The sequence below is a fragment of the Neopelma chrysocephalum genome, unplaced genomic scaffold, assembly GCF_003984885.1.
Source record: "Neopelma chrysocephalum unplaced genomic scaffold, ASM398488v2 Primary Assembly neopelma1_210, whole genome shotgun sequence".
In the NCBI taxonomy this organism is placed as follows: domain Eukaryota; kingdom Metazoa; phylum Chordata; class Aves; order Passeriformes; family Pipridae; genus Neopelma; species Neopelma chrysocephalum.
This window is the reverse complement of record NW_020897872.1, coordinates 27767-54691: the sequence shown is the minus strand read 5'-3', so window position 1 is coordinate 54691 and position 26925 is coordinate 27767. Positions and strand designations below refer to the sequence as shown.

At 53.1% G+C, this 26925-nt stretch overlaps 1 protein-coding gene across 4 annotated transcripts in view; it reads left to right on the top strand.

Moving 5' to 3' along the window:
• Positions 1-26176, top strand: part of SH3BP4 (SH3 domain binding protein 4) — a 32530-nt gene extending 6354 nt beyond the window's left edge. The window contains exons 1-5 of one of the 4 annotated variants that reach the window (XM_027703192.1): positions 2270-2752; positions 14064-14251; positions 16276-18638; positions 24850-25038; positions 25637-26176. In XM_027703192.1, the coding sequence (XP_027558993.1) occupies positions 14134-14251; positions 16276-18638; positions 24850-25038; positions 25637-25861 (2895 nt within the window). In that variant the 5' untranslated portion in view covers positions 2270-2752; positions 14064-14133 and the 3' untranslated portion in view covers positions 25862-26176. Of the gene's footprint in view, positions 1-2269; positions 2753-5723; positions 5885-7270; positions 7291-14063; positions 14252-16275; positions 18639-24849; positions 25039-25636 lie in introns of those variants that run through there. The other 3 variants (XM_027703193.1, XM_027703191.1, XM_027703190.1) reach the window with 3 other exon arrangements.
• The last annotated feature ends 749 nt before the right edge of the window (positions 26177-26925 follow it).

The window sequence follows — 26925 nt, the reverse complement described above, 5'->3', positions numbered from 1 at the left end:
GTACCAGGGCCTCCCCACCCTCCCAGGGAAGGATTCCTTCCCAATTTCCAAATTCTTTCACTTTTTGTAGCCTGAAACCTCAAAGGTGGAAGGTGCTCCACTCACTTATTTATTTTTTAATCTCTCCTGTGTTTCTCTGAACTGGAATTGCTGCAGACTGAAAGAAAGTCTCTTTAGTTGGGATATTGGGAAGAAATCCTTCCCTGGGAGGGTGGGGGAGGCCCTGGCACAGATTTTCCAGAGAAGCTGTGGCTGCCCCTGGATCCCTGGAAGTGTCCAAGACCAGGATGGAGCAACCTGGGCTAGTGGAAGGTGTCCCTGCCCATGGCAGGAGGTGGGATGGGCTGGGCTTTAAGGTCCTTCCCAACCCAAACCAGTCTGGGATTCTCTGATTCTTCCTCATCTGGGTGCTTTGGTGTAAATTGAAGGGATGCTGATGCACATCTGGTTTGCAGCCCTGGTAAATGATGGGGAAAGCTGTACATAATAATAACAATAATAATAATAGCAATAATAATAATAATGTGAAAGCTTTTCCTTTTCCCAGTGCTCTGCGTTCTCTGAAGTTGCTCCCTCTGCCCCCTCTCCTGCCCCACGGGAGGGTTGCCCTGGGGACCATCCCATCATTTTCAAGAGGGAAATCAGTGCCACGAAGCAAACCCAGATGTTTTCTAGCTGACTTCAGAAACCTTTGACCCAGCAGAGCATCGTGGCTGTGGTGTGGAGTCGTGGGGGCGGGTTGCTCATCCTGTGCTCCAAAGGAGCTCCGGGCAAAGCTGTTGCTTCCCTCTCTCCGGGGGTAAATCCAGCAGCTGCCTTCTCCTGTTGTGCCTGGATGAAGTGCTTTAGGTCATCTGTATAAAGTGCTTTAGGTTGTATTTAGGGGGAGGGGTTTGCCTGGTGTGTGGCCTTGTTTGAACAACGCTGCCTGTTTCCTTAGGAACAGGGAAAAAAGGCTCTTTGGAGCCGGACAATGGGGCGTCACCAGCTGGGTCAGTGAAGGAGAGCAAGGCAGGAGGCATTTGATGGTCACTGCTGCTGGAATCAGTGATCTTAAAGGGCTTTTCCAACCTAAATTATCCTGTGGATTTGGAATGAGTCCATGGGTGGGTTCTTGGCCGGAGCATCCATCAGTTCACTCGGCACGGTGGGAGGTGCTCGCGTTGTCCATCCAGGAGACACCTCCACCAGGAGGAGGAAGGGAGCAAAAGGAGCAGGAATTCGGTCACACAGGGAGTTCAGACTAAAGTCTCCCAAGCCTTTGGGAGTAAAACCAACATTTGAGCTCAAGTTGCGTCGCTGCGGGAGCTGTAAAGCCTGGAATTCTTGCGTTATTCCTGCTGCTGTGCCGTGGGCTTCGCTCCCATCCGTTCCCAGAGCGGCGCCGGGTCCCTCGGCACAAACGCCACCACAGCTATAATTAAACAAACTCCTTAGTTTTTTTGTAGCTGCTCCAGCTTCCTGGAAAATGGCAGCAAGCTGGAGGCAGGGAAACAAAACAAGCCGTGGCCCGGCCAGAAAAAGCCTCCTCACCTCTGTGGCATTTCCTTGCTTTCTTTCCCCCCTCTGCAGCCTCCCTCCCGCTCCAGCCCCTCCTGCATCCTGGCTGCTGCATTGAAAACCTGCCATCAGATTAGCTCTCCCGGGGTGGGGTTGCTCTGGGAAGCGTTTCCCAGCCAGCAGCCTGCGTGGAAAGCCAGCCTTGGGAATTGCTTGCTCCTTGCTCTCTCCCGAGTCCCTCCGCGCTTCAATCCTCCCTTGCTCAGAAAAACCAGCGTTAGTGGGGCTTTTGGGGTGTGTGGCTGAGCCTTCCGGGCAGAATGAGCTGTTGGAGGCCCTAAGGAATAATTCCCAGTGCACGTGGCCTGGGAGCAACTGGTCCTTGCAGTGGATAAGGTTTTTGGAGGTAGGAAAAAAAAAAAGAGAAGATGCGTGAGTGCATCTTGGAAAAGGAGGAGGACATTTGTGGGTTCATCCCACAAAAGGAGGAGATGCCTGAGTGTATCCTGCCAAGAAAGGAGGAGGAGATGAGAGTGCATCCCAGAAAAAGAGAGACATGGGGAGTGCATCCTGCAAAAGGAGATAGGGGATGCATCCTGCAAAAAGGAGGAGATGGGGGGTGCATCCCAGAAAAAAGAGGAGGTGCACGAGTGCATGCAGCAAAAAAAAGGATGATGGGATGGGTGGGTGCATCCCTCAAGAGGAGGAAATGTGTGAGTACATCCCATCAAAAAGAAGGAGGAGATGGGGGGTGCCTCCCAAAGTTTTTCTTGGCCTCTCCATACCTGTGGATGCTGCTGGCTGCAGGTTTATTGGAGCAGCCTCCACACGAGTGGAACCTCTGCAGGGATTTGTCTCGTGCTTGACTGGGCAGAGAAGAACAAGTAGAGTTTTTTTTTTGGAAAGGGGAAGAAGACAGTCTCCAGTGACAGGGTGGGTTATTTTTGGGGTGGTTTGTTCCTTTTTTTTTTGATACCAGCTTCCTGGGATGCATCTCCTTTCCAACAGCCAACGTCTTTGTTGGGGAGCGAGGCCGCAAAACAAGCCTTTTTCTGGGTCTTTGGAAGTGTTTTCCATAGTTATCTCTGGACACAAAGTGTTTACTGTCCCTGGGAGAGGGCAATTACCTCGTCAGCAGAACAGAGCCAGCGCTGGCCTTGACCAGCTTATCATCCCAAGGGTGCTGGGCTGGACTCTTGGAGCTCATCACTTCTGCCTGGGAAGGATGCTCTGGGATTGGGGCATCAGCCTGGTGGGTCTCCTCCCACGCATCCATCCACTGCCTGGGTCTTCTCCACACACATTCTCTCCTGCTCAGCCTGTAAAACAGACGAAGTTCTGGGGTTTGGGGATTTTTTTCACTGCGAGTTGCTCTGAGTCAGCAAACGCTGCTGAGAAATCGGGAAGTGCTTCCAAGTCATTTTTCCCGGCTCTCCTACTGCTCTGTGGCCCCTGCTCCCCAGAGAGAGCTGGAGCAGTGCTCCTGAAAGTTAATCACTGCTGAAAAATGCTTTAATTAACTCAATTAGCCAGACGGCCCATCTGGGTCTGGCAGCGCCTGACAGGAGCCCGTGGAACGAGGTCGCAGCTCCACCCCAGGGACCAGGGCCGGGCAGGACACATCACTCAGCCCAGGCCCCAGGGGATGGTCTGGCCTCCAGAGGATCCCTGCTCTTGGACCTGCAAAGGGAGGTGTTTTACAAGGGCATGGAGTGGTAGGACAAGGGGGAATGACTTTTACACTGGCAGAGGGAAGGGTTAGGCTGGATATTGGGAAGAAACCCTTCCCTGGGAGGGTGGGGAGGCCCTGGCACAGGTTTTCCAGAGAAGCTGTGGCTACCCCATCCCTGGAAGTGTCCAAGGCCAGGTTGGATGGGGCTTGGAGCAACCTGGGATAGTGGAAGGTGTCCTGCCCATGGCAGGGGGGTGGAAAGAGCTCTTTAGGTCTTTAAGGTCCTTCCAAACCATTCCATGATTGTGCCCCTTGCCCCACCATGGGACATCCCTGAGGTGCCAGAGCTGCTGGTGCCTCTCCAGCTCCTGCTCTGCCTATTCACAGGAGCTGTAAAACATTCCCCAAATCCAGGATGCAGGACATGACCAGGCATGGAAAGAGTGAGCAAAAAAAAAAGCCCTGCAGGCAGTTTGAGCAGAGGAATGCAGGGCCCTGGAGCAGGGATTTGGGAAGGGTGAGTCTTTAACCCTCTCTCTGCATTGGGGACCATTCCATCCTGGCTTGATCTCTGTGTATCGACCTCTTTTAAACCCTGGCCTTGCAGACATCCCGAGGGAAGCTGATTTTCCTGCTGCCTGGCTGTGATGGGAATCCCCAGGTGGAGATGCATCCTTTAGGTAATGGGGAGGGATCCATGCCCTGGAGGGTTTGGGAAACTGGGGCCCGGAGCATCTGTGTTGCTCCATCGGAGGCTTGAATCGTGATCTCTGCAGTTGTGGTGCTCATGTCTCCAAAAATAGGCTTTAAAACCACTTCAAAAGTGCTTTTGTGGTGGGGAGGGAAATAAATCCCTGTGTCCAGATCACCCTGCAGTCAGGCAGGACAAGTGGAATGGGAATCTTGGCTCTTTAGCCTCTTTAAGGGATGTGACTGGAGAGCCGTGATGCCGGTGCTGCATCCAACGGTTCCCTGGCTTGGAGGGGGAAAGGGAGGTGTTTTTCCCTTAGGAAAGGGCAGTCCTTTTAGTCCCTTAAGAATTAGTTCCTGGTTTCAGGCTGCTTTAAGGTAATTGAGCTTGTGGAAGGGGGTGGAGGGTAATTCCCAGCGGGAAAGCCGGCAGGGAAGGTGATGCTGGGCACTTCCTGTGGGCTCAGCATCCATTGCCAGGGCAATCCTGCCAGGGAGGTCCCAGCTCATCCTCAGGTCCCAAACAGTGCAGAATTCCAAGCATTATCCTGATTTCCTTCTCCTTCAGTGGATGGGATATGTGGGAATCATTGGGATGCAGCGGTCTGAGCCTGTCCGGGAGAAATGACACATTCCATGTGCTGCAAACGCTTCTGCCTCCCTTTTGCCTTTCACTGGAAAATCCTCATCCCTCTTCCTGCACAAAAAAATGTGAGTAATGCCAGAGAAATTTGGGATGAGGCCCAGCAAGCCATCGGAAATCCGGCTGAGCACCGCTCCGACTTCGGAACTAAAAGCTCCCAAGTGAATAATGTGGCAGGAGAAACAGCAGATTTTAAGGGACTGTATTTTCTTGGGGGGGAGCTCTGCTTTATCTCTCTTTAAATCTCCAGCCTGCAAAACTCGGGAATGGCTTTTTTATCACCTCCCTCTATTTGTTTTACGCCTCAGCAACAACACATTTCCAGTTGTCCTGTTAAAAACGAAGCTGGTGGTATTTAAAAATAATAATGATGCCAGCTGTCTTGTGATGCACGTCATGTGTTTTGGCTGAGAGACTTTAATGTTGTTTCCTGGGATCAGGCATGGAAAAAAAAAAAGCTGAATTCTCTGTAAAAGTGGATTTTTTTGGAGGCTCAGATTCCAGTGGATGTTGCCCTTAGGAATAACGGGTGGTGGTGGCTGTCCTCTTTTAGGTTTCTTTTCTCCTTCTGGGCTCTGCCAAAAAAAAGTTGCCATTTCTTTCCTATTGATGGAGTAATTAAGTTGTTCTCCTAAATATAAACCCGTCCTAGTGCGTCAGCTGTGCCTGGGACTTCACTGCTTTTATGTGGCACTTCAAGCAAGTTTTAATTAAAAAAAAAAAGAAGAAAGGTCCATCTGCATTGGTTTGATATTTAGGGTTTCTTTCCTCATCAAGAGCGTGTCTAATTCCAGCCTGACCCTGCAGAGTCCTGCAGGCTCCATGTGGGAATCAGCTGGTTGTGCTGGAGAACATCCCTCGGCTCCTGCAAAGCTCTTCCTGCCTCCTGCTTAGAATCATGGAATGGTTTGGGTTGAAAAGGACCCCAAACCCCATCTCATTCCACCCAGTGCCATGGGCAGGGACACCTTCCCCTATCCCAGGTTGCTCCAAGCCCTGTCCAACCTGGTCCTGGACACTTCCAGGGATGGGGCAGCCACAGCTTCTCTGGAAATTCCATTCCAGGGCCTCCCCACCCTCCCAGTTAAGAATTCCTTCCCAATATCCCATCTAACCCCCCGCTCTGGCACCAGGAAGCCATTCCCCCTTGTCCCACCACTCCATGCCCTTGTAAAACATCTCCCATTCCCTGGAGATCCAGATCTTCCTCCAGCTGCTTCTCCTTGCAGAGCTGTCCCATCACTGGCACCAACATCTGCTGCACTTCTGGATGTGACCAGCAGAGAGATCTGGAAGAGCTTGATCCTGCAGGGGAAAAAAAACTGGGATGTTGATGTTGCCATTAAAGATGCTGAGAAAAGGAGGTGTTGTCCAGGCAGGTGGGTGAAGGTGCCATGGATGGTGCCCTGGAATATTGGTTGGACCTGGAATTGTCTCCTCTGGCCAAGAGCCTGCTGCTTGTAGGTCCATGTTTTGGGTATTGAGCGACCTGGTCCCATGGAAGGTGTCCCTGCCCATGGCAGGGGGTTGGAATGAGATGGGCTTTAAGGTCCCTTCCAACCCAGGCCATTTCTGTGATTCCATGAAATCCCAGCAGGAATGACTGGGGCACGTGGCTCTCAGGAGGCTCTGAGGTTCCTCTGCTTGTTGTGTCTTGGGCAGGAGAAGCCAGAGCAGGTCTGTCTCCTTCCAGCCTTGCCTGACTTTTTGGGGACAGCAGAGAGGAAAGAACTTGCCCTTTGGAAATATTCCCTCTGTGGTGTCCTGTGGCTGCCTGGTTTTTAGGGGATGCTCTTGTGCACACGTGGAAGGGCATTTTGTGCTTACAGTGCAGAAAGGTCTAGAAATGACTCCCCTCAACCCATAAAGCTCTGCCTTAAGCAGGGAAACAACCTGCCATGACTTTAAGATGACTTTCAGGTCTTGTTTTAATTTTCCCTGGTGACTAAGGCTGCAAAAAAAACATGTCTGAGGTTCAACCCCACTTCATCCAGCAACGAGAGCAATTTACAGCAAAGCTGAGATTCTGCCAGATTTACATGAATTACTATTTCTATGCCCAAGCATCTTGCTAAAAAAGGGGCTTTTTTTTCCCCCCCAAAATGCTGAGCTTTTTGCTCAGGGTTATGTCCTGGCCCCGAGAAGCAGCTTGTCTTTGCCATGGCCCCTGTGGAGGCTGCAGAGGAAGGCTCAGACTCTCCTTTCACACCACGTTAATCCAGACCTGGCCCTCGCTGTGTTTTTGAGCTGGTGTAAAGCTACAGTTCAAAGTGCGGCTTTGTTTGCAGATAAACCCTTTCAATAAACATTTGGGGCTTAAAATGATGAAATTGGTTTCTTATCAGCCACCTGAGCCCGTGATGGGATGAATCAGCTTTTAACCTGGCCAGACCGAAAGGACAGACCCCTGAGGTGCCGAAACAACAACCCCTGAAGTGCCGGCAGATGGGGGTGGGGGGTGGTGTTTTGGGTTCTTGCCCTTCCTGGCCTTGTTGATGTTGTGGAAAATGCTTGGAGCCGCTGCTTGGATGCTCCCTGGCCTCCCTCAGCCCCGGGTTGGGTTCCCCTGGAGTTAATTTGCAGGTTGCACGAAGCCTCTGTGCAGTTTGATGGGCTTTAATTTCAGGGGTAATTAATTAACCAAGCAGGCGTGGTGTTTGCTCTTGTGTTGTCTAAACAGGGGCCTGTTTTGGGTTCTCTCAGACACCCTCCTGGCTGGCAGAGGTAGGTCTCTGCACCTGGAAAGCTCACTCCCACCTGTGGAAAAGCTCTAATCTAAATTAAGGTGAGGACTTGTGCTGCCAAAACCACCTGAAATGAGCCACGTGGTCTTTTTGTGTCAGTGTGATGAGTCTGATGTTCAAAGCATGCTCTGACTTGAAGCAGGAACACTTTCTGGGACGGGTCTGCAGCTGGCTGGATTTGCAGGTGAGATCAAGTCCAAAGACAGCAAGTCCCAGTCCAGCCTCTGGACTGCACCAGATGCCTGTTTGAGTTGGTTTAGATTAGCTGTTAAGAAGAAATCCTTCCCTAGGAGGGTGAGGAGGCCCTGGCACAGGTTGCCCAGAGAAGCTGTGGCTGCCTCATCCCTGGAAGTGTCCAAGGCCAGGTTGGACAGGGCTTGGAGCAACCTGGGCTAGTGGAAGGTGTCCCTGCCCATGGATGGACTGGATGAGCTTTGAGGTCCCTTCCAACCCAAACCATTCCATGATTCTGTGATCTGCCCTCACAACCCCTTCTTGCTGCAGGCATCCCAAATGGCATCATCACCTGGCATTGCTTTGCTCTCCAGGCATCTGCTCCCTCTTTCCAGCATGGTTTGTGGACCAGGGATTGTGTCCAACCTGGAGCATCCCGTGGGGCCACCACTCCCCAGTTGAGTTTAACCCCCCATCTTGTTTTCCTGTCACACCATCAACTCCAGAAAAGGGTTAAGCTGCTTAAACCCAGGTGTCTGGGGGGGGAAATGTTTACCAAGAAGGAGCTTAAAACCCCTGCTGTGTTGAGGAAATTCCTTGCAATGTGCTGACTGGATTGGTTTCTGCCTCTTTTAGGCTTGGGGTGGGTTTTGGCTCCTCTCAGCATTGTTGGTGTCATGTAATGCAGCAGCAGATCAGTGCTGGACTGATCAGGAAGGTGTGTCAGAACATTAAACCCAGGCTCAGCTTTTGCACCAGCTCATCTCTCGAGTGAGCTTGGATAACCCAGAGAGGTTTCGTTCCTCAGCAGTGGAATCCGTGCTGGCTGCTCCGTGTCCGTGGACTTGCTCAGGCAACAAGTTGGGGACAAAATTCCTTGTTTTTTCCCTAAAATGGTCCTCCTGACTGACGACAGTTGGAGGTAGATAAGTCTTGGTGGAACACCTGAGCTCCCTCCTGCCCCAGTCCTGCTGTCCTCTGTGGTGGTTTCTTGGGGCTGACTGTGTGGGACACGGGTGACCAAATCCAGGGGGTGCTTGGAGATCCTGCAGGGAAAGCCCTCTCTTCCCCTCCCACCCCTAAGGCTGGCCTATATTTGAGTCTCCCTGGTGATGGATGTCCAGCAGGACTCGTGCTCCAAAAGTCCTTGCTATAAAAGGAAACTTTCCCATCCTTCCTGCTCTGCTCACAGGGGTGACATTCCCACCAGGAAGGCTGTGACGGACACCAGGGCCATAATGACTTTTTTTTTCCCCTCCCTTCTCCCTCTCCTCCATCAAACCTGCCGTGCATGGCTTGAACTCGCCTGCCAGCAGGAGCCAGGCTCAGGAGCTGAGCTGAGCTTAAGCTGGAGGGCAGGATTTTTCCATAGGGCTCGGCCAGGAGGGGAGGGGACAGCCTGGAACGGGCCGGGCTCCGCTGCGATGCCTGAGCAGGGATGGTGGGAATGAGGTCCAGTGGTGGGAACGGGGTCCAAAGCAGAGCCCTGAGAGCGCTGCAGGAGGGCTGGGAGGTCCTGGTGTTCCCACAAATCCCTTCTTGTTGGCTGGAAAAGGGACTAAAGAGGCGTGTGCCGGGACGTGCATGGGTTCACACCGCCGTGTTCCCTCTGGTACAAAGAGCTCGTGTTCGGTGTTGTCTTAAGGGGTGGTTTATCTTCACATGGCTTGGGTGGGTTTTTCTTTCAAAGATGAAAGCCTTGGCTTTGCAAACACAAGCTCTGGAGCAGGAGGAGGAGATAAGGGAAAGGCGATGAGGTCGGGAATCACTGGGATGTGAGGCGTTGCTGGCAGAAGGCTTGGGACAGGCTTCTAGGGGGAAAAAACCAACAGCAACCAGCCCCTCCTCACCCATCTCCAGCAACGAGGCTTCTGGAGCAGAGCAGGATCCCAAGGAGATGAGCTGCAAGGTGTTCCTGACCACAACAAGTGGCACGAGGCCACCTGCAGCTTCAGAAGCCATCCCAGTCTTGCAGGAGGCTGCAGAGGACCTGGCTGGGTCCCTGGGGGCGTTCCCAGTTCGGAGGGTGTTGTGTTTGTCACGTGTTCTGGAAGATCTGTTGGTGTCAGTGTGGTAGAAGGAGGCAGACCCGAGCTGGTGGCATCATTTCCTGCACGTTGAGCACTGCCAGCCCCACGGCCAGGGCTGTGCTGGGTCACAGCCAGGAGGAAGCTCTCGAGGGTGAAGAATCTGCAGAGCAAACCCAACTTCCTGAATTATACTGGTTGCTAAAATGCAGACATTTTGGCCCCTTTTGGCCCTTTCTTCTGAGGTTCTCTTGAAGGCCTTTGCACGTTGCGGTGTGTTGGTGCTGCCAGGCACAACTCCCTGAGCAGCTCCTTCAGGGCTGGGGTGTCCCCTGGGCTTGGAGGAGTCTTTTCTGCATCTGTTTCCACGATGCTTTGAGTTACTGGAGGTTTTGTGAGATAAAAGCAACGAGTTCAGTGAATTCCTTGTGTGGGATGAACGTGCTCTGCATGGGTCATGCTGTGGCTCCGTCAGATGGATTTTTAGCTCCCAAGAATTTAAATTTGCTCATATCCAAGAGAAACGGCCTGTTTTGAAAAGAAACCTCCAAAAACACTTCTATGTTTGTGGGAGGGCCACAGGAACTTGTCTTTGGAGAAAGAAAAAGCAAATTTAAAAGCCATGAGCAACAAGTGACTGAAGTTGATCTTGGCCCTGGAGTGGGAAGAGGATAAGGAGTGATTGATTGGGAGCTCTTTCTTCACTTCCCACCTTTCAGTTTGTGGCCAGGGGTGGGGTGGGACATTTCTCCTGAGCTGGTCCCACAGGCTTAGGGCTTGAGGGGCTTTTGGATGAATTTCCCAGGGAGAACAGGGGTGCAGGACAGTGGTCATGGCAGAGCTCACCAGTCCTGTGTTGTGGTGGCTCCTGTTCCTGGTGCTTCCCGTGGATTCGTGTGTGTGCCATGGTGGGATGCACCCTGCAGCTCCAGGGAGAGCTGGGAAGTGTGGGATGGGCAGGGATGTGCATCAGTGCTTTGCTGGTGGCAGGTCTCTGTGCTGCCCTGGCCTGGCTCCATCTGCAGCCCTGCCTGTGCTTGGTACCACCCAGCCCTGTCAGCCCTCCCCGGCCTTATCAGCCCAAATTCTTGGCACTCAGGAGTTTTCCATCACTGAGGCTTCCAGAGGGATCCTCTCTGACCTTTGGTCAGTGCCTCTTGGAGAGGACCTTCCCTTGGCCAGCAGCTGAGCCGGGGTTTGCACTTTTGGGTGTTCCTGTTGTTTTATGGCATTTCTTTGCTCGAGGACGTGGAGTTTCAATGCTTCCATTAAGGGTATTTTTCCTGGGATTGCTTTTCCCTGCCAGCCCTGCTCAGCATGGCCATGTTACGTCCTTGATTTATAGCCCCTTGTCCAGGCAGAGGTGGGTCTGTGCCATAATCCCATCAGGACCAGCTGGATGGAGCAGGGAACATTGCCCGAGGCTCTCCCTGTGCCAGGGGGTCTCCCTGAGGTCTGTGGGGCCAGGAAGGGAAAGCCCGTGGTCGTTTTTCTGGGGTAAGTTGTACCAGACAGTTTGCAGAAGTTCTTTTTAACCTTTTCCATGCCAGTTCACACCGGGAAATGCTGCTCCTGGGAAGATGAATTCCATGTGTTCGAGTGCTGTAGAAAAAACACCTTTTGGATTCATTATAATAGATGCTTCACCATCACCAGCCCCACACCTGCCCAAACCTGCTGGTGCTCCATACCTGGTGGAATCGCAGGGAATGGCTGGAGCTGTGCCAGGGCAGGGTCAGGTTGGATCTCAGGGAAAGGTTCTTCCCCCAGAGGGTGGTTGGGCACTGAACAGGCTCCCCAGGGTTTGGTCACGGCCCCAAGGCTGCCAGAGCTCAAGGAATGTTTGGACAACACCCTCAGGGACAGGGTGGGATTGTTGAGGATGGTCCTGTGCAGGGTCAGGAGCTGGACTGGATGAAGCACGGCCAGATCTGTCCCATCCCAGAAACCTCACTCACAGCTGCACCTCATACAAAGTTAAATCCCAAAGCAGCACCATCCATCCCAGGAAACTGGTGAGGATTCCCGGGGTGCCAGCCAGCCCCCATGGGAACATGCCCCTCAGGGCTCCCCTAAAGCTTTCCCCAAGCCTCAGCAAAGCCTGGTTAGGATGTTGGACAGAGTCATGTCCCCACGGTGGAGCCCTGCTCCAGGCAGCTGCTGCCTGCTGGGTTTGTTGGGATGTGGGGAGCACACAGCAGGCCCTCCTGGCTGGAAGGCTTGGATTTTACCCTGGAGCATTCCCTCTCCCCCTGTGGGAGGGAAAAGTGGTGTGAGGAGCAGGTTTTTGGTGCTGCCTGAGGAGATGCCGCCGCTGTCCTTGCTCTGATCGCTCCCTGATTTCCTTCCCGCCACCGTTCCTTTTGGATACTGTTTATGGCTTGGGGTAAACATGTGGGGCTGGGTTTTTCCTGGGCTATATTTAATCCCAGGCTAAATTTAAAGTGCTTTCAGGGGAGTTTGCAGCCCATTGTCTCAGTGATTTCTAAACAAATCTTGCCTCCTCCAGCCTTGTTTCCCCTCACCCTGCTCCCCACTATCCCCTTTAATTCTCTGGATTTGAAAGTCTCCTGGATTTCTGTCCTACCTCTGCATTCAGAAGCATTTTGGGGCCATCCCCAGCTCCAGAACAGAGCTCCCAGCCCAAGTCCAACCATGGGGGGCCCCATCCCTTTAGGCACCCTCATCCCTTTATGTGTGAGCATCACTTCATCCAGTACATCCAGGATGCTGCTCTTGGGAGAGGAAATGCCTTTCCATCATCCCTCATTTTTATGTAGATTCCTGTTGCCTTTTGAGGCTTCAGGATTGGATGTAGAGGGGGGTTTTCCAGCTGTTTCTCCACATCTGTCAGAGGTCTTCAGCATGAAGTTATATAAATAGAGAGAGAGGGAACATCCCTGAAAATGCCAGACTTGGGGATACGATGGTGAGAGTTGTCAGTACTGTGGCTGCAATAATTAATATAAAATTCAATATAAAAATTTATTCATTGTATAATATAAACTTAGCATAAATAAAAATGAATGTAAATATAAAACTAATATAAAATAATCAATATAACATTAATTTGATGCTGGACAGCACAGAAACATATCCTGGGTGGATGGCAAACTGTGCCAGCCAAGGAGAGCATCTTTCCTCCCTTCCTTGCTTCCCACTGGTTATTCCTTTGTCTTACCTGGCCCAGCTCTGCTGAGCTCAGTCTTGACTCAAAGCCTGGTTTCTCTGGATTTATTGCCTGCCAAACCCTCTCCCCTTGCCTTGCTCCCAGCAGGCCCCCAAACAAGGCTCTCCTCAAAGGGCAAACGTTTGCACACCAGTTCTCCCTTCCCTTTTCTGGCTGGAGCCTGGTGCATCCCTTCCAGCTCCCACATTCCCGGCATACCAGCCCTGGGGATGGCTTGGGAAGCATTTCAAACCAGAAAGTATCTCCTGCTCAGGCTCTCCCCTGCAGATTTCCTCTTGCTGCATTCCAGAAAAGGGCACTGAATCCTTCGGGGGCTGCCTATTCCCACCTAAAGAATTTGGGGTTGGGGGTTGTTTTCTGGTTGGTGTAATTTTCAAGGGAGGAAAGGCAAAAATTGCATGGGAAGGCGAGAAAGGAAAAATAGTGTTAAGAGAGGGTGAAAATCCCCTCATAAAGCAGGGATTTGGATATAACTTTAATTCTAACTCTGTTTTTAAGAGCTGTTGGTGCTTTGCAACCAGGCTGGAGTTTGAGGGAGCAGGATGGAGGGATGTTGGGTGCCAGAATTACCGGGATGATGCCAGATCCCTGGAGGAGCAACACACAGCTCAGGCTGTGCTCCAGCCTTGCCTTCAGCTGGCAGAGAGGCTCCAGCATTCTCTGATTGTCCTGATCCACCTGGCCCCTCTCCAAGTTCCAGAGGACAGGGATGATGTCAGGGAAGGTCTTACCCGCGCTTGCATCAGCCACAACGTTGGTGGTCGGAATGTCGGCGTGTCCTGTGGGAAGTGGGGGGTTTTCCTCTCTGCTCTTCTGCAGGGATTCTGGAAGTGTTTTTGCAAGGAAAAAAGGAGGAAAAAACCTCTGTGTTTTTATTTTTCCTCAAGTGAAGCGGGGTGGTCAGTGCAAGAAGGGGTGTTTCTCTGCCTGGTCCCTGGCTGGGGAGGGAGGGATGCAGGGAGCAAGCGAGAAGAGCCAATCCCCATCCCAGGAAATCCCAGTGCTGCAGTGGGAGAGAGTGGTGACCCATTTAAACAGGCAAAAATCCCAGTCCTGTGGGTCCTCCACTGCTCTGGGCTCCCACAGCACCCGGTGCCTGGTGGCTTTATAATTATGTATTACAGCGATGTGCAAGTGCCCTGGAAGGTCTTGGGAAACAGGGAGAAGGACCAATTTACAATCCTGGAAGCAACATATCCCTAAAAAGCTCTTTTGACGTGGTTGTTTCCAGCAGCAGCATCCTGCAAGACCAGGCTGTCCTTGCTACACAAAGCCCTTGGTGGTTTTTAGGCAGTGCTGTGGAGCATCCAGGTTGTATTCCGTGATGTTTTAAGGAGAACGCAGCGATGTGTTCCTGGGTCGTCGTCGCCGCGGTGGCACCCGGAGCCTTTCTAACGTGCCGGGGTTTGTCTCTCTCCCCCAGGCTGGTTCCCTGAGGTGACAGGGGGGTCCCTGGAGAGGCCATGGCCACCTAGAGCCTGGTGGGGCCGGAGATGGCGGCGCAGAGGATCCGGGCGGCCAACTCGGGGGGTCTCCCGCGGTGCAAGTCCGAGGGGACCCTCATCGACCTCGGCGAGGCCTTCACCGAAACCAGCCTGGGCGACGTCAAAGGTGGGTGGGGAGGGGCCCCCTCCTTGTTCCCCCTCACCCTGGTGTCCAGGAGGGGTTGGTGACACCAGCAAGGCCTCGGTGTTCCCTTTCCCCGGAGCTCGGGGGGGTTGGTGACACCACCAGGGTGGTTACGGGGCCTTGTTGTTCCCTTGTTGTTCCCCTTCCCCGGAGCTGGTTGCTTGAATACTCCGTTTTTTTCCCCTCTTTGACTGCTTTTTCTCTGCTGTATCTGCCTTACCCAGCATAAAAGGTGGTGAGGGGGGGAATTGCTGTTCCCCTGGCACGAGCCCAGCCCAAAGGAATAACTCCAGGTGGAAGTTGTCGCGCACCGAGGGCCTTTAAAAATAAACACGCACGTGGAGGGGCCGAACATCAAACGCTCGGCTGCAAATTGGATTGTTTTTAGAGCAAAAATAGGAATTACTCATGTTCTCTGAGGGCTTTGCTGCTTTCAGCACATCCCTGTTAACCCCCCAGCTGCAGGGACGTGGGAACACAGCCACGTGGCTGATCCGAAGGGATGGGGACACCAAAAATGCCCCGTCCTGCAGGTGACTGAGTTAACAGTGGCTTCCAACCTACCAGGCTGGCAAAATAATTCCAATATAGACTTTATATCTAGTGTTACACTGGATAAATGCCCTCATGATTTTGCCTGCCTGCTGGTGGAGGTACTGAGGAGTTGGTCAGGATGTGTCCACGCTCTGCTGCTCTTAATTTTTCATCTCTAGCCTGTATTTGAAGACTTTTCTTTGTTCAGCTGTATCTTCCCTTGCCTTGTTACCTCCATGTCCCAGAAGCGCTGCCAGCCAGGGGCAGGATGCAGGGAAGTGCAGCCTGAACTCCCATTCCTTCATCTCCAGGATTTTAGGGGCTTTCTGTGCTTTTTAAATCCCCTTTTCCCTCCAGAGAGCTCTCAAGGTGTTGAAGGTGCTGTCCCAGTTCTCTTGCAGCTCTGTGTTGGGGAAAATCCAGCTCTCAGTGTTTTCTGTCTAACACACATTTAATCACTGTTGTAACACCATCTGCAGCTTGTTTGAGTGTTTTGTACAGAAACAGGTCCTAAAAGTGAGAGCAAAGCCAAGAAATAGGGTGACACTGTAGGCTCGCCCCAGCCTGGATGGAATTGGGATCCCCTGGGAAAACAACTTCCTGCTGGGTTGCTGGAGATGCTGCCAGGACCACGACAGCATTGTGGGAGGGTTCAAACTGTGGGACCTTCTTTAGAATCATGGAATGGTTTGTGTTGGAAGGGACCTTACAGCTCATCCCATCCCACCCCCTGCCACGGGCAGGGACACCTTCCACTAGCCCAGGTTGCTCCAAGCCCCATCCAACCTGGCCTTGGACACTTCCAGGGATGAGGCAGCCACAGCTTCTCTGGGAATTTCATCCCAGCCCCTCCCCACCCTCGTGGTGAAGAATTCCTAATACCTAATCTAAAGCTACCAATGGAGTTGATTTTTGTTGAGGAGCTTTGAAATGCAGCTGCTGTTCAAAAGGAGCGAGATGCTGGGTTTTTTGGCTGGTGCGACATGAAAAACTAGGAATATGATGTGCCTTTAGTTGGTTTTTACACTGAAACATGTTTCACATGTGCAGGAGAGGGGTTACAGCAAAGCAAGAGGGCTTTTAGGCTGTCCTGAAAGTTCTCTTGGGTTTACATGAACCCTTTGGGAAGGGAGACGTGAATGTACCAGAAATAGCGGAGTTTTCTGGGAAAAATTTACAGGGAAAAAATATCTTCAGGCTTGGGAGATTGCCCAGGGAATTAGTGGAGTGGAAGTGTTCAAAACCCACATAGATATGGCACTTGGGCACATAGTTTAGTGGTGGAACGGGCAGTGCTGGGTTCAGGGTTGGACTCAGTGTTGAAGCTTTTCCAACCTTAGTGATTCTGTGATTCTAAAACCACCGTAACCGCTTAAAGGAGCACGGGTGGGTGACCTGAGAGAAATGGTGGCAAGTCAGCGGTGACTCCCCTGTGGATTCCTCACAGTGCTGTTCTCTCCTTGCCTTGGCAGTGCCTTCTCCCAGTGCCTTGCTGGTTGACAACCCCACGTCCTTCGGGAACGCGAAGGAAGTCGTAGCAATCAAGGATTACTGTCCGACCAATTTCACCACGTTGAAGTTCTCCAAGGGGGACCACCTTTATGTCCTGGACACGTCGGGGGGCGAGTGGTGGTACGCCCACAACACCACGGAGATGGGCTACATCCCCTCCTCCTACGTGCAGCCCGTGAACTACCGCCACTCCTCCCTGACGGACAGCGGCATGATCGACAACCTGCTGGAGAGCCCTGACGAGGGGGCCAAGGAGTTGGACCTGCTTGGGGAGTGGACTGATGTGAAGAGAAACTCTGTGAAAACCCACAATAACAACCCCTTCCTGAACGGAGTCCAGACAAACCCATTCCTGAATGGGAATGTGCACGCGGTGCCCGGCTCGGACAGAGAGTCCGACTCCAGCGTCGCCGTTGACTTGCTGCTCTTCGACACGGGGGCTCCTGCATCAACTGTCTCCAGTTCTGCTGCCAACAGCAGCCTGGGGAACATTTTTGATGAGTTTCCATCCACAAACAGGCTGGATCTGGACCAGCCTGTGAGAAGGGACAACCCCTTCTTCAGAAGCAAACGCTCCTACAGCTTGTCTGAACTGTCTGTTCTCCAGGCCAAGTCAGACGCTCCGGCATCGTCAGGTTTCTTCAGTGGTTTGAAGTCTCCCACCCCCGAGCAGTTCCAGAGCCGGGAGGACTTTAGGACAGCGTGGCTGAACCACAGGAAGCTGGCTCGGTCTTGCCACGACTTGGATTTGCTCGGTCAGAATCCTGGCTGGGGTCAGACGCAGCCGGTGGAGACCAACATCGTGTGCAAGCTGGACAGCTCTGGTGGGGCCGTTCAGCTGCCAGACACCAACATCAGCATCCACGTGCCCGAGGGCCACGTGTGCCCCGGGGAGACGCAGCAGATCTCCATGAAGGCCATGCTGGATCCGCCGCTGGAGCTCAACAGCGACAAGTGCAGCACCATCAGCCCCGTCCTGCAGATCAAACTCAGCAACATGGAGGTGAAAACCTTCATCATCCTGGAGATGAAGGTGTCGGCGGAGGTCAAGAACGACATCACGAGCAAGAGTTTGGTGGGGCTGCAGTGCCTGCGGAGCGACATGAAGGAGGGGCCGTACACACCCCTGCAGTTGAGCTATTCCTACGGGGACACGATCCAGGTGCAGCTGGAGAACCTGGAGCCTTGCATGTACATCGCGGCCGTGGCCCAAGGGCAGAACATCCTGTACCCTTCCACCGTCTGGGATTACATCAGCAAGAAGATCACGGTGGGTGTCTATGGCCCCAAACACATCCACCCTTCCTTCAAAACTGTGGTGGCCATGTTCGGGCACGAGTGTGCCCCCAAGACCCTCCTGGTGAACGAGGTCACCAGGCAATCCCACAGTCCGGCCCCCGTCGCCCTCCAGCTCTGGGGGAAGCACCAGTTTGCCCTGTCCCGGCCTCAGGACCTCAAGCTCTGCATGTTCTCCAACATGACCAACTACGAGGTGAAGGCCAGCGAACAAGCCAAGGTCGTCCGGGGTTTCCAGATGAAGCTGGGCAAGGTGAGCCGCCTCATCTTCCCCATCGCCTCCCACGACCCCAACGAGCTCTCGGACTTCACGCTGAGGATACAGGTCAAGGATGACCAGGATGCCATTTTGACCCAATTCTGCGTCCAGACGCCGCAGCCGCCTCCGAAAAGTGCCATCAAGCCGACAGGGCAGAGGCGGTTCCTCAAGAAGAATGAGGTTGGGAAGATCATCCTGTCACCGCTGGCTGCCACCGCCAAGTATCCGGTTTTTCAGGACCGGCCGGTGCTGAGCCTCAAGTACGGCAAGCTGCTGAAGACGGTGGTGAGGCAGAGCAAGAACCACTATTTGCTGGAGTACAAGAAAGGAGATGTCATAGCCCTCCTCAGTGAGGAGAAGATCAGGTTGAAAGGCCAGCTGTGGACCAAGGAGTGGTACATTGGCTACTACCAGGGCAAAATTGGCCTCGTGCACACCAAAAACGTGCTGGTGGTCGGGAAGGTCAAGCCCAGCTACTTCTCTGGGCCAGATCTCACCACCAGCCTGTTGCTGGAGCAGATCCTGAGGCCCTGCAAGTTCCTGACCTACATCTATGCCTCGGTGAGGACTCTGCTGATGGAGAACCTCAGCAGCTGGAGGTCCTTCGCCGACGCCCTGGGCTACTCCAACTTGCCACTCACGTTCTTCTGCCGGGCTGAGTTGGACAGTGAGCCCGAGAGGGTGGCCTCCGTCCTGGAGAAGCTGAAGGAAGACTGCAACAGCACAGAGAACAAGGAGAGGAAATCTTTCCAGAAGGAGCTGATGACGGTGAGTCCAAGGCGTGGTGAGGGGTGTTCGTTCCCTGCTGTGCAGAGGGATTCAGGCGAGCGGGAGGGGAAGGAGTCTTGATTCAGACTGAATTAAGATAGAGACCAATCTCTTGAAGAGACCTTGAAGACCAGGCTCTAAGGTCTTCTGCAGACTGCTTGGCACAGCTGGGTGGAAGTTCAGCCCGCTGGTGGGCTCTTGCCTTGGGGGGATCATAGAAATAATGAGGGACGTGCTGAGTGAAATGCCGTCGGTACTTGGAATTCCAGAATCCCAGGGTGGCTCAGGTTGAAAGGGACCTTAAAGCTCATCTGGTCCCACCCCCTGCCATGGGCAAGGACACCTCCCACTAGCCCAGGTTGCTCCAAGCCCTGTCCAGCCTGGCCTTGAACACTTTCAGGGATGAGGGTTTTCATGGGAGAGGTGTCAGGGTTGGAGGATGCCCCACTCACCATCCCCACAGCCTGTGCCTTTTGGAACCCCCAAATCACCCTGGTTTTTTGGGAGAGGTGTCTCCAAGGATGCTCTGCTCACTGTCCCCACAGCCTGCACCTTTAGGGCCCCCCACCTCACCCTCGTTGTCATAGAGTGGCTTGGATCAGGAGGGACCTTAAAGATCATCCAGTGCCACCCCCTGCCATGGGCAGGGACATCTTCCACTATCCCAGGTTGCTCCAAGCCCTGTCCAACCTGGCCTTGGACACTTCCAGGGATGGAGAGTCTTTTTTTTGAGTGGCAGCTTAGCCAAGGGCACCTCTGAGCCAGAATGTTTTATATCCAGCTGTGGATGGCATTTGCAGTTGGAAATGCACAACTTGCTTCTTGCCCTGAAAGGAATTTGGGAAAGTGCTGCCTGCAAGTATTTCCAGGATGCCATTAGGGAGCCTCTTAGGAAATATCATCTTCGGGATTGTCTCTAGCATTTCGTGGGAAGTGAGCCAAAGAAAACAGAGGGAGAAATGTCCGGTGGAGATTTGCAGCTCTCTCCTCTTCCAGGCTCTCCCACGGAAACGGAATAACGGAGTTATGGAGACCCGCGGGCTTTAAAATGTCAAGTGGATTAAGGAACAAAATGAAATGATGAGTGGGACAGGAGCTGAATGAAGGGAGTTCACTTCCCAAACTCCCTTTAGTAAGAAGGGGGATATTTGAGGATTGAGTAGGAGGGATAAGGTGTTAACCTGTTGTTACTTAGGGAAGTACCATCCGGAGAGTTCCCTGTGCCTGTAGCGCTCTGTGGCCCTGTGGGGGGCACGTTTGAGCTTTGACCTCCAGCTTGCAGGACATGCCACCAACTCTGCTTCTGTTGCAGGGTTGTTCTGGCCATCACATGGTTATATCTCCTTCTGGGACCATCCAGGATTGGAAAACTCCCACCGTGGGAGCCTTGGTGTCCCTGGTCCCTCCAAGGGAGGGTTTGTTCCTTTAATCCTTAACCTCGGTGAATGATGGGATGGAATCTGGGCTGCTCTTGCCAGATGCTTCCAAGAGCTTTGTGCCGTTTGCTTTACCCCTTTGCAAACCCAGAGGTGTTTCTTTTATCTCCTCCCATTGTTTTCAGGGATCCCAGACAGCGTGTAGGTCCTGGAGAATCCATGCCAGACCTCGGTGGGGAGACAAAGGGCAAGATAAAGCTCTTTGGATACTCAGGGAGCTGCTGACTCAGGGAGAGGAAAACATCCTGCTCCCACAGGGATGCCTGGAGTGCAGAGTCCCAGGGCAGGTTTTATTCCCCTTGTTTGAGGCTAATCCTGTTCTCTGGGAGGCTGAGCCTGTTGATAAAGGATGAGCTCCCTTCTTCATGGAACATGATGCTGCTTCCAAACCCTTTGCTGCCTTCAAATCCTCCTTGGCTTAGGGAGAAATTAGATTGAGCCTGTTGGAAGAAGCAAATAATGATGTTTTGAGGGCTGACAGCGGAGCAGTAATGTATTTTATTGTGTTTAAATCTGATTTTATCTGCAACAAATGGACTCTTGCTCTCTGGCAAGAACTGGTTGCATTAAGCTCCAAACTGGCCATGTCATCTTCAAGTTGGTTGTCTCCCCTCAAAAGGACTGTGAGGGAAGAAGTCCCAAGCAGGTTTTTCTGAGTTCAGGACACAAAACTCCAGTGGCAGAGCTACTGCACCAGCAGCCAAGCATGGAAAAGCCTGGTCAGGATGACTAGTTAATAAGTAATCTCCTTTAATGACTGTTTTTCTAATGGAGCAGTAGCAGCAGAGTGTGAAGGTAACTCGGGGGAACGTTGCTCAGAGGGGAATCACCACAGCAGAAAGGGAAACCTCGCCCTCCCTCCTCCCTGCAGGAAGAGCACGGATGGTTTGGCTAAAAACCAGCACCTGGGCATGGATTTGGCAAGATTTTGTTGCCACTGGTACCTGGCCATGGCTACAGTGGGGTTACCTGTCCTGGGACACAGGAGTTCCCCTCTCCAGCTTTTCAATACAGGGTTTCTATGGAGACTCTCAGTCATCATCCTTCCCAACAGGCTGTTGGGAAAAACACAGGTCTTCTGGGAATGCCCCCAGCACAGAGCTGTGGAAACTGTGAGCTTGTTCTTCTCCAGGCTGCTTTGTGCAGGTTGTGCAGGAGAAGAGGTTGGGATTCTTCTCCCTCCTGTGGTTTTGTTTGCTCTGACTGCAGGTGTCTTGTGCTGCCTTTCTTCTGCCAGAAGTCCCTGGTGTGTGCAGACCCCAAAGAGCTGCTGGGGGGCTCCACAAATCCCTAAAGTCCTGCAGATCAGAGTGTTCAGGCCTTGGACCTTGTGCTGCCACTCCCAGGGTGGCTGGTGTTGGGCCCCTCTTGCTCCTCCATCCCGAAGCAATCATGGAATCCCAGAATGGGTTGGGTTGGGAGGGATCTTAAAGCCCATCCAGTGCCACCCCCTGCCTTGGGCAGGGACACCTCCCACTAGCCCAGGTTGCTCCAACCTGGCCTTGGACACTTCCAGGGGTGGGGCAGCTTCTGTGGGCAACCTGTGCCAGGGCCTCCCCACCCTCCCAGGGAATGATTCCTTCCCAATATTTAAACCCAAAAAAGCCGCCCGTGGTTGCACTGATGAGACCTCCAAGCCACCTGGGAATGTGGCTGATGGCACTTGGTGTCATGTCAGAAGGGATGCCTTCAGCACACTGAGACCCAGCTGGGCATCACACCCAAGGGAATTGCCCCATGGAGCCAGTGCATGACTGTATTAGGTAAAAAAAATGAGTATTTAAGACTGAGAGTGTGTAGTGAGGTATTTTAAGTGCGTGACGTGATTTTGGAGGTGCTGACAGCCAAAAATGGGAGCAGAAGAGGTGTTTAATCCCTAAACAAGGGTTATTTGGGGGAGCAGAGCCGACTTGCTTGGGTCAAAACCTCCCCTGTATCCTGGAGCAGACAATGGAGACAGGAGCGTCCTCTCACCCTGGCTCAGGAGCTCCTGGGGACACGGGGCCTTTCCCTGTGTTTGTGGAGGTCCCAGGTGGGAGCTGTTTTCCTGCAGCTGCTGCTTTCCTTCGTTAGGAAATGGGATTGTGCATTTCAAAGCTGGGCTGTGAATTCAGCCTCCTCTGGATGCCTTTGAAGTTGAGGTGCTCCTGCTTTGAACCTGTGTTGGAATATCAAACACCCTCTTTGCTGCTGGGCTGGTGGAGCCAGATCCTCCAAGGGGAATAAATATCTGGGAAGGCACAGCCCAGGTCACACCCGGGCATGGGGTGGATGGGCCCAGCTACCCCTGGAGGCTTGTCCAGGGTGAGGGAGGTGGATGGAAAAGACTGCAGTGTAATCCCAAAAGGAAGACGGAAAAACTTGCAGTGTAATCCCAGAAGTGCCTGCTGGAGGATTAAGTCTGTTGAGCTCATCCCAGTGTGCTGCTGTTCCCACTAATATTCCCCCTCTGGCTCCGACCTTGGTGTCCTCCTTGCACCCATTCCCACCTGGCTTTGGTGGTGTCCCCATCCCATGGAATCTGGGTGTTGAGCTGCCAGGACAAAGCTCGGGAAGGGGGTGGGGCTTTGGCCATCGGGAGGTTTCAGAGTCGTGATCCATCTCTTCCAAAGTTGTTCCTTTGAGAAATTAATCACAGTTCTTGATTAGGTGCTGTCCTTGCTGCTGTTTTGTTTGCTTGGAGAGGGTCCCATCAGTGCAACCACAGGGAGCTCTTTTGGCTTTAGATATTGGGAAGGAATTTCTCCCTGGGAGGGTGGGGAGGCCCTGGCACAGATTGCCCAGAGAAGCTGTGGCTGCCCCTGGATTCCTGGAAGTGTCCAAGGCCAGGTTGGATGGGGCTTGGAGGAACCTGGGCTGGTGGAAGGTGTCCCTGCCCATGTTTTTGTTGGATTTGTTTCTGGAGCAGCAGAAGGAGCAGGAGAATCCATGTCCTCCAGCTCTATCCTTCTTAACCCGCTCCAGGCGGCCTCTCCTGCTGCCTCTGACCTGCTTGGCCTTGAGCAAGACCTGAGAGCAGCTCGTGGAACCTGCTTCCCAAAATACCAGCTGCTGCTGGAGTTGGCATGGCATCAAGCCACCTCTGAAGGCAGGCTGGAGGATGCTAAATCTGCCCCTTCCTTGGGACCATCAGGATCCTGCCCCTGGTGGATCCATGGGCGGTGTGGTAAGGTAGGAGAGGAGCTGGGCTATGGCACAGGTGTGGGATCTAAATGCTTCTTAACGTCTTTTGAAAAGCAAAATGAATGTTCTTTTCAAAGGATTTTCCTGGCTTGTTTAACCAGGGGGTTTATTGCTTCACTTGCTCCTGCAGGAAACCAGTGTCAGCACTTTGGAGGAGCAGCTGTGCTGAGAATCCAGCTCAGCTTTGAGCTGGGGACGGAGAAGGGGAAAATCAAGGGTGCATTTGCTTTGCAAATTGCTGGAGTGGTTTCAGGTGTTCCCATCTTCCCCCAGCTGACCCTGTGAAACTGCCTGGGGGAGGATTTAACCCTTCCTTGCCCCAGAGCCCAACCAGGTGGGGTTTGCCAGACCCCCGTGTTGGGAGGAGATGTCAAGACCCACTGTGGTGGGAGGCAGGTGGATTCTGGCCCTGTGGCGAACCCCCACATCCACAGTTTCTGGAATAGCCTTCCCTGTGCTGCTGGGGAGGTGTGGGTGATGTTCCCAGTGCTGTTCCTTGATTCCTTGGGTGCTCAGCATCCCTTGGGGGGCTGTTCCCTGCATCCCTCAGTTGGTGCTTTGCCTTTACTGGAGTGAGGGACCTCTTGGCGTTCCCCCATCCTGGAGCCACCAGCCCGAGTCCAGTGGTGCCACAGCTCTGGATCTGGATGTGTGGATGAGGGTACCCAGCAAACTGTCCCCCCAGGGATAGTCTGGGGTCTGTTTGCTTGATTCCCATGGTTTTATAATATAAAATAGACATAGACATGGCTTCCTGTAGGAGTCACTTGAGGTTCAAGGTGGGATTTGCCCAAGGCCTGGGGTTGCCACTGGGGCTGTGTTGGTCCAGGGGCTGTGGCAGAGGCTGAGGGAGCCCTGGGGAGTGGGATGATGATCCTGGCAGTCAGATCCCATCCTCTGGCACTGCTAATTGCCATTAAACCCTTCCTTTCCAGGGCTACACTGTGGCTTTCCCCTTCTGCCCTTCATCCCACTCTGAGTGCATTTTAATGTGATTTGATGCCTTAAGACAGGAGCTGACCCTACTCCATCCTTTTCTTTTCCTGGCTAAGTTATTCCTACCTGGAAAGCCAGGACTGCTGCAGTTCCTCTTCCCCACTTCAAAGCCATTTGCAGGAGGAGGAGGAGGAGGCAGAGAAGAGGAAGAACATCCCAAGCTGAGCGATGGTCCCGCAGTGTTTGGGTCTTCACCTGGGTCTCACCCCACAAGGCTGATGTCCAGCTCCCATCCCAAAATGTTCTGGCTGCCCCTTACCCACTGGTCTGAAGGATGGAGCTGGATTAATCCCTGCTGGATTAATTATCTTGATTAAAAGCATCTGTTCTCCTCAGCTCCTGGGATGCTTTAAACTGCTTATGGCGGTGCCTGAACATCTCGGGGGGGGGGGGGGTTGCCTGGAAAACGAGGCTGGGGATGTTGTCAAAGAGGGGTTGGGTGCTTTGTCCACTTAATGGGATTACTCTGCTGCCCAGCCTGGTGGCCTAATTGCACCAGCTGTCGCTGGAAGGGGGGTGGGAGGATTTTTGGGATGGGTCCGGAGGGACTTCCCTGCACAGTCCCCGGCCTTGACCCTCTTGCGGCTCCCCCGCAGGCCCTGCTGAAGATGGACTGCCAGGGGCTGGTGGTGAGGCTCATCCAGGACTTTGTGCTGCTGACCACGGCCGTGGAGGTGGCCCAGCGCTGGCGGGAGCTGGCTGAGAAGCTGGCCAAGGTCTCCAGGCAGCAGCTGGACGCCTACGAGGCCCCGCACCGGGACAGGACGGGCACGGTGGACACCGAGGTGGGTCCTGGTCTGCAGGGATCCCCTTGGATGGCAGATCTGAGGATCACGTCAGCTGGAGAAGGTCTTTAGGATCATCAGCTCCAATTTCTGACCCACCACTTCCAGGTCCACCAGGTTCATACTCCCAGTTGAAAGGGACCCACAAGGAGCTTCAAGTCCAGCTCTTCTGTGAAGGGCCCCATCCAGGGATTGACCCCACAACCTTGGCATTATTAGCACCAGCTGAGCTAATCTCAGGCTTAATTCCCAGCTGGACAAGACACTTAGGCCCAGTTCTGCACAAGCACGAGCTCCTCAGCACCCTGGTGCCTCCAGCTCTAGGGCAGATCCTCCACAGGACCATGTCAGATACAGCAGAAAGGACCTTTGTTCTGGAATGAGACCACAGTGCCCCGTTGGACTTGCTGATCTTAAAGGTCTTTTCCAGCGCAAACAATTCCACGTTTCTCTGGAGGTACCTCCAGAGCACCTTTGGGGGATCCAAGGGATTTGGGTGTTTTTTCAGGGACGTGCTTGTCCTGGGATGGTGGGGTGTGATGAGGGATGGGCTTTGCTTGCTGACCACCCACCCTGCTCTGCTTCCCCATCCCTCCAGGCCATGTGGAAGCCAGCCTACGACTTCCTGCTCACCTGGAGCAGCCAGATGGGGGACAGCTACCGGGATGTCATCCAGGAGCTGCACACGGGGCTGGACAAGATGAAGAACCCCATCACCAAACGTTGGAAGCATCTCACGGGCACCCTGATCCTCGTCAACTCCTTGGACATGCTGAGGGCAGCCGCCTTCAGCCCCCAGGACCATGAGGATTTTGCCATTTAGCCCCTGGCTCTCCACATCTCCTTCCCTGGGATTTTTGTCCCCCCTTTTTTTTTAAGCAGTTGACTTGCAAAAGAAGAAGTGGAGGTTGCTCTGCCCGGGTTTTAAGAGGCCAAAGTTTGCAAGTTCTCTACCAGGACTGGAAATCAGCAGGAGAGACATCCCTCCTTGGTGGGAATTCATCTGGCAGGGGATGGCTTTTCATCCACTGAAACGATGTCTTAGTAAACAAAAACCTGTGGGGGGGTGACAGGGTGGGGAGGGAGCACAACAGGGATGGGGTTTTTTAGGCATTTCCAAATAAAAGTCTAATTTTTGTAATGAGCAGTAAAAGTTGGAACCACTTTTGGGGGGGGTTGGGGAAGCTGTGGCTGTTTTTTAGGTCGGAGAATCCACTTTTAAACTGTTTTTTGAGATAAGTCCTGTAAATATGTATTTTAAGGGGAAGCACAGTAAGTGCCCTTCCTCACCATGGTCAGGCTTTGGCAGGTACCAGGTGTGACTAAAGCACTGGATGAACTTGGAATATCCTCAAATCTGGGATGTCCTCGACCCACCAAGCACCTTGCACCAAAAAAGACCTTTTTTTTTCAGTTTTATTGCCAGGCCCTGTGAGCCCTTTGGCTGTTTTTTGGGTTGTTTTCATGTGTCTGCAGACTGGGTGTTTGCTCCTCTGTGGACAGGGAGATGCTGCCCCTTCCAGCTTCATCCCACCCAGGTGCTGCAGGACACCTCTGGAAGAAGCTGGAGGTTTGGGATTTGCCAGAGACCTCCTTGGGAGATGGACCAGGAGGATGCTGAGAGGGGATCACCCTCCCCTGGCACCAAACTGGGGGGAAGAGGCCAGGAAAGGGGAGGGAATTGCTGCCATCCAAAAAAAAAAAAAAAAGAGGGAAAAGAGAGAATTTTTCTCCTAATTTGAAATCTGAGCTCACTGGAGATGTTCCAGGGATTTTAACACTCCTTGCCATTATTTCAGAGGGCTTCAAGGCTCCTTGAGTCCAGTTGGAAATAATCTTTGCTCTGAACCTGGTGCCAACGAGCTCAGGATTTGTGGCACTGAGTGC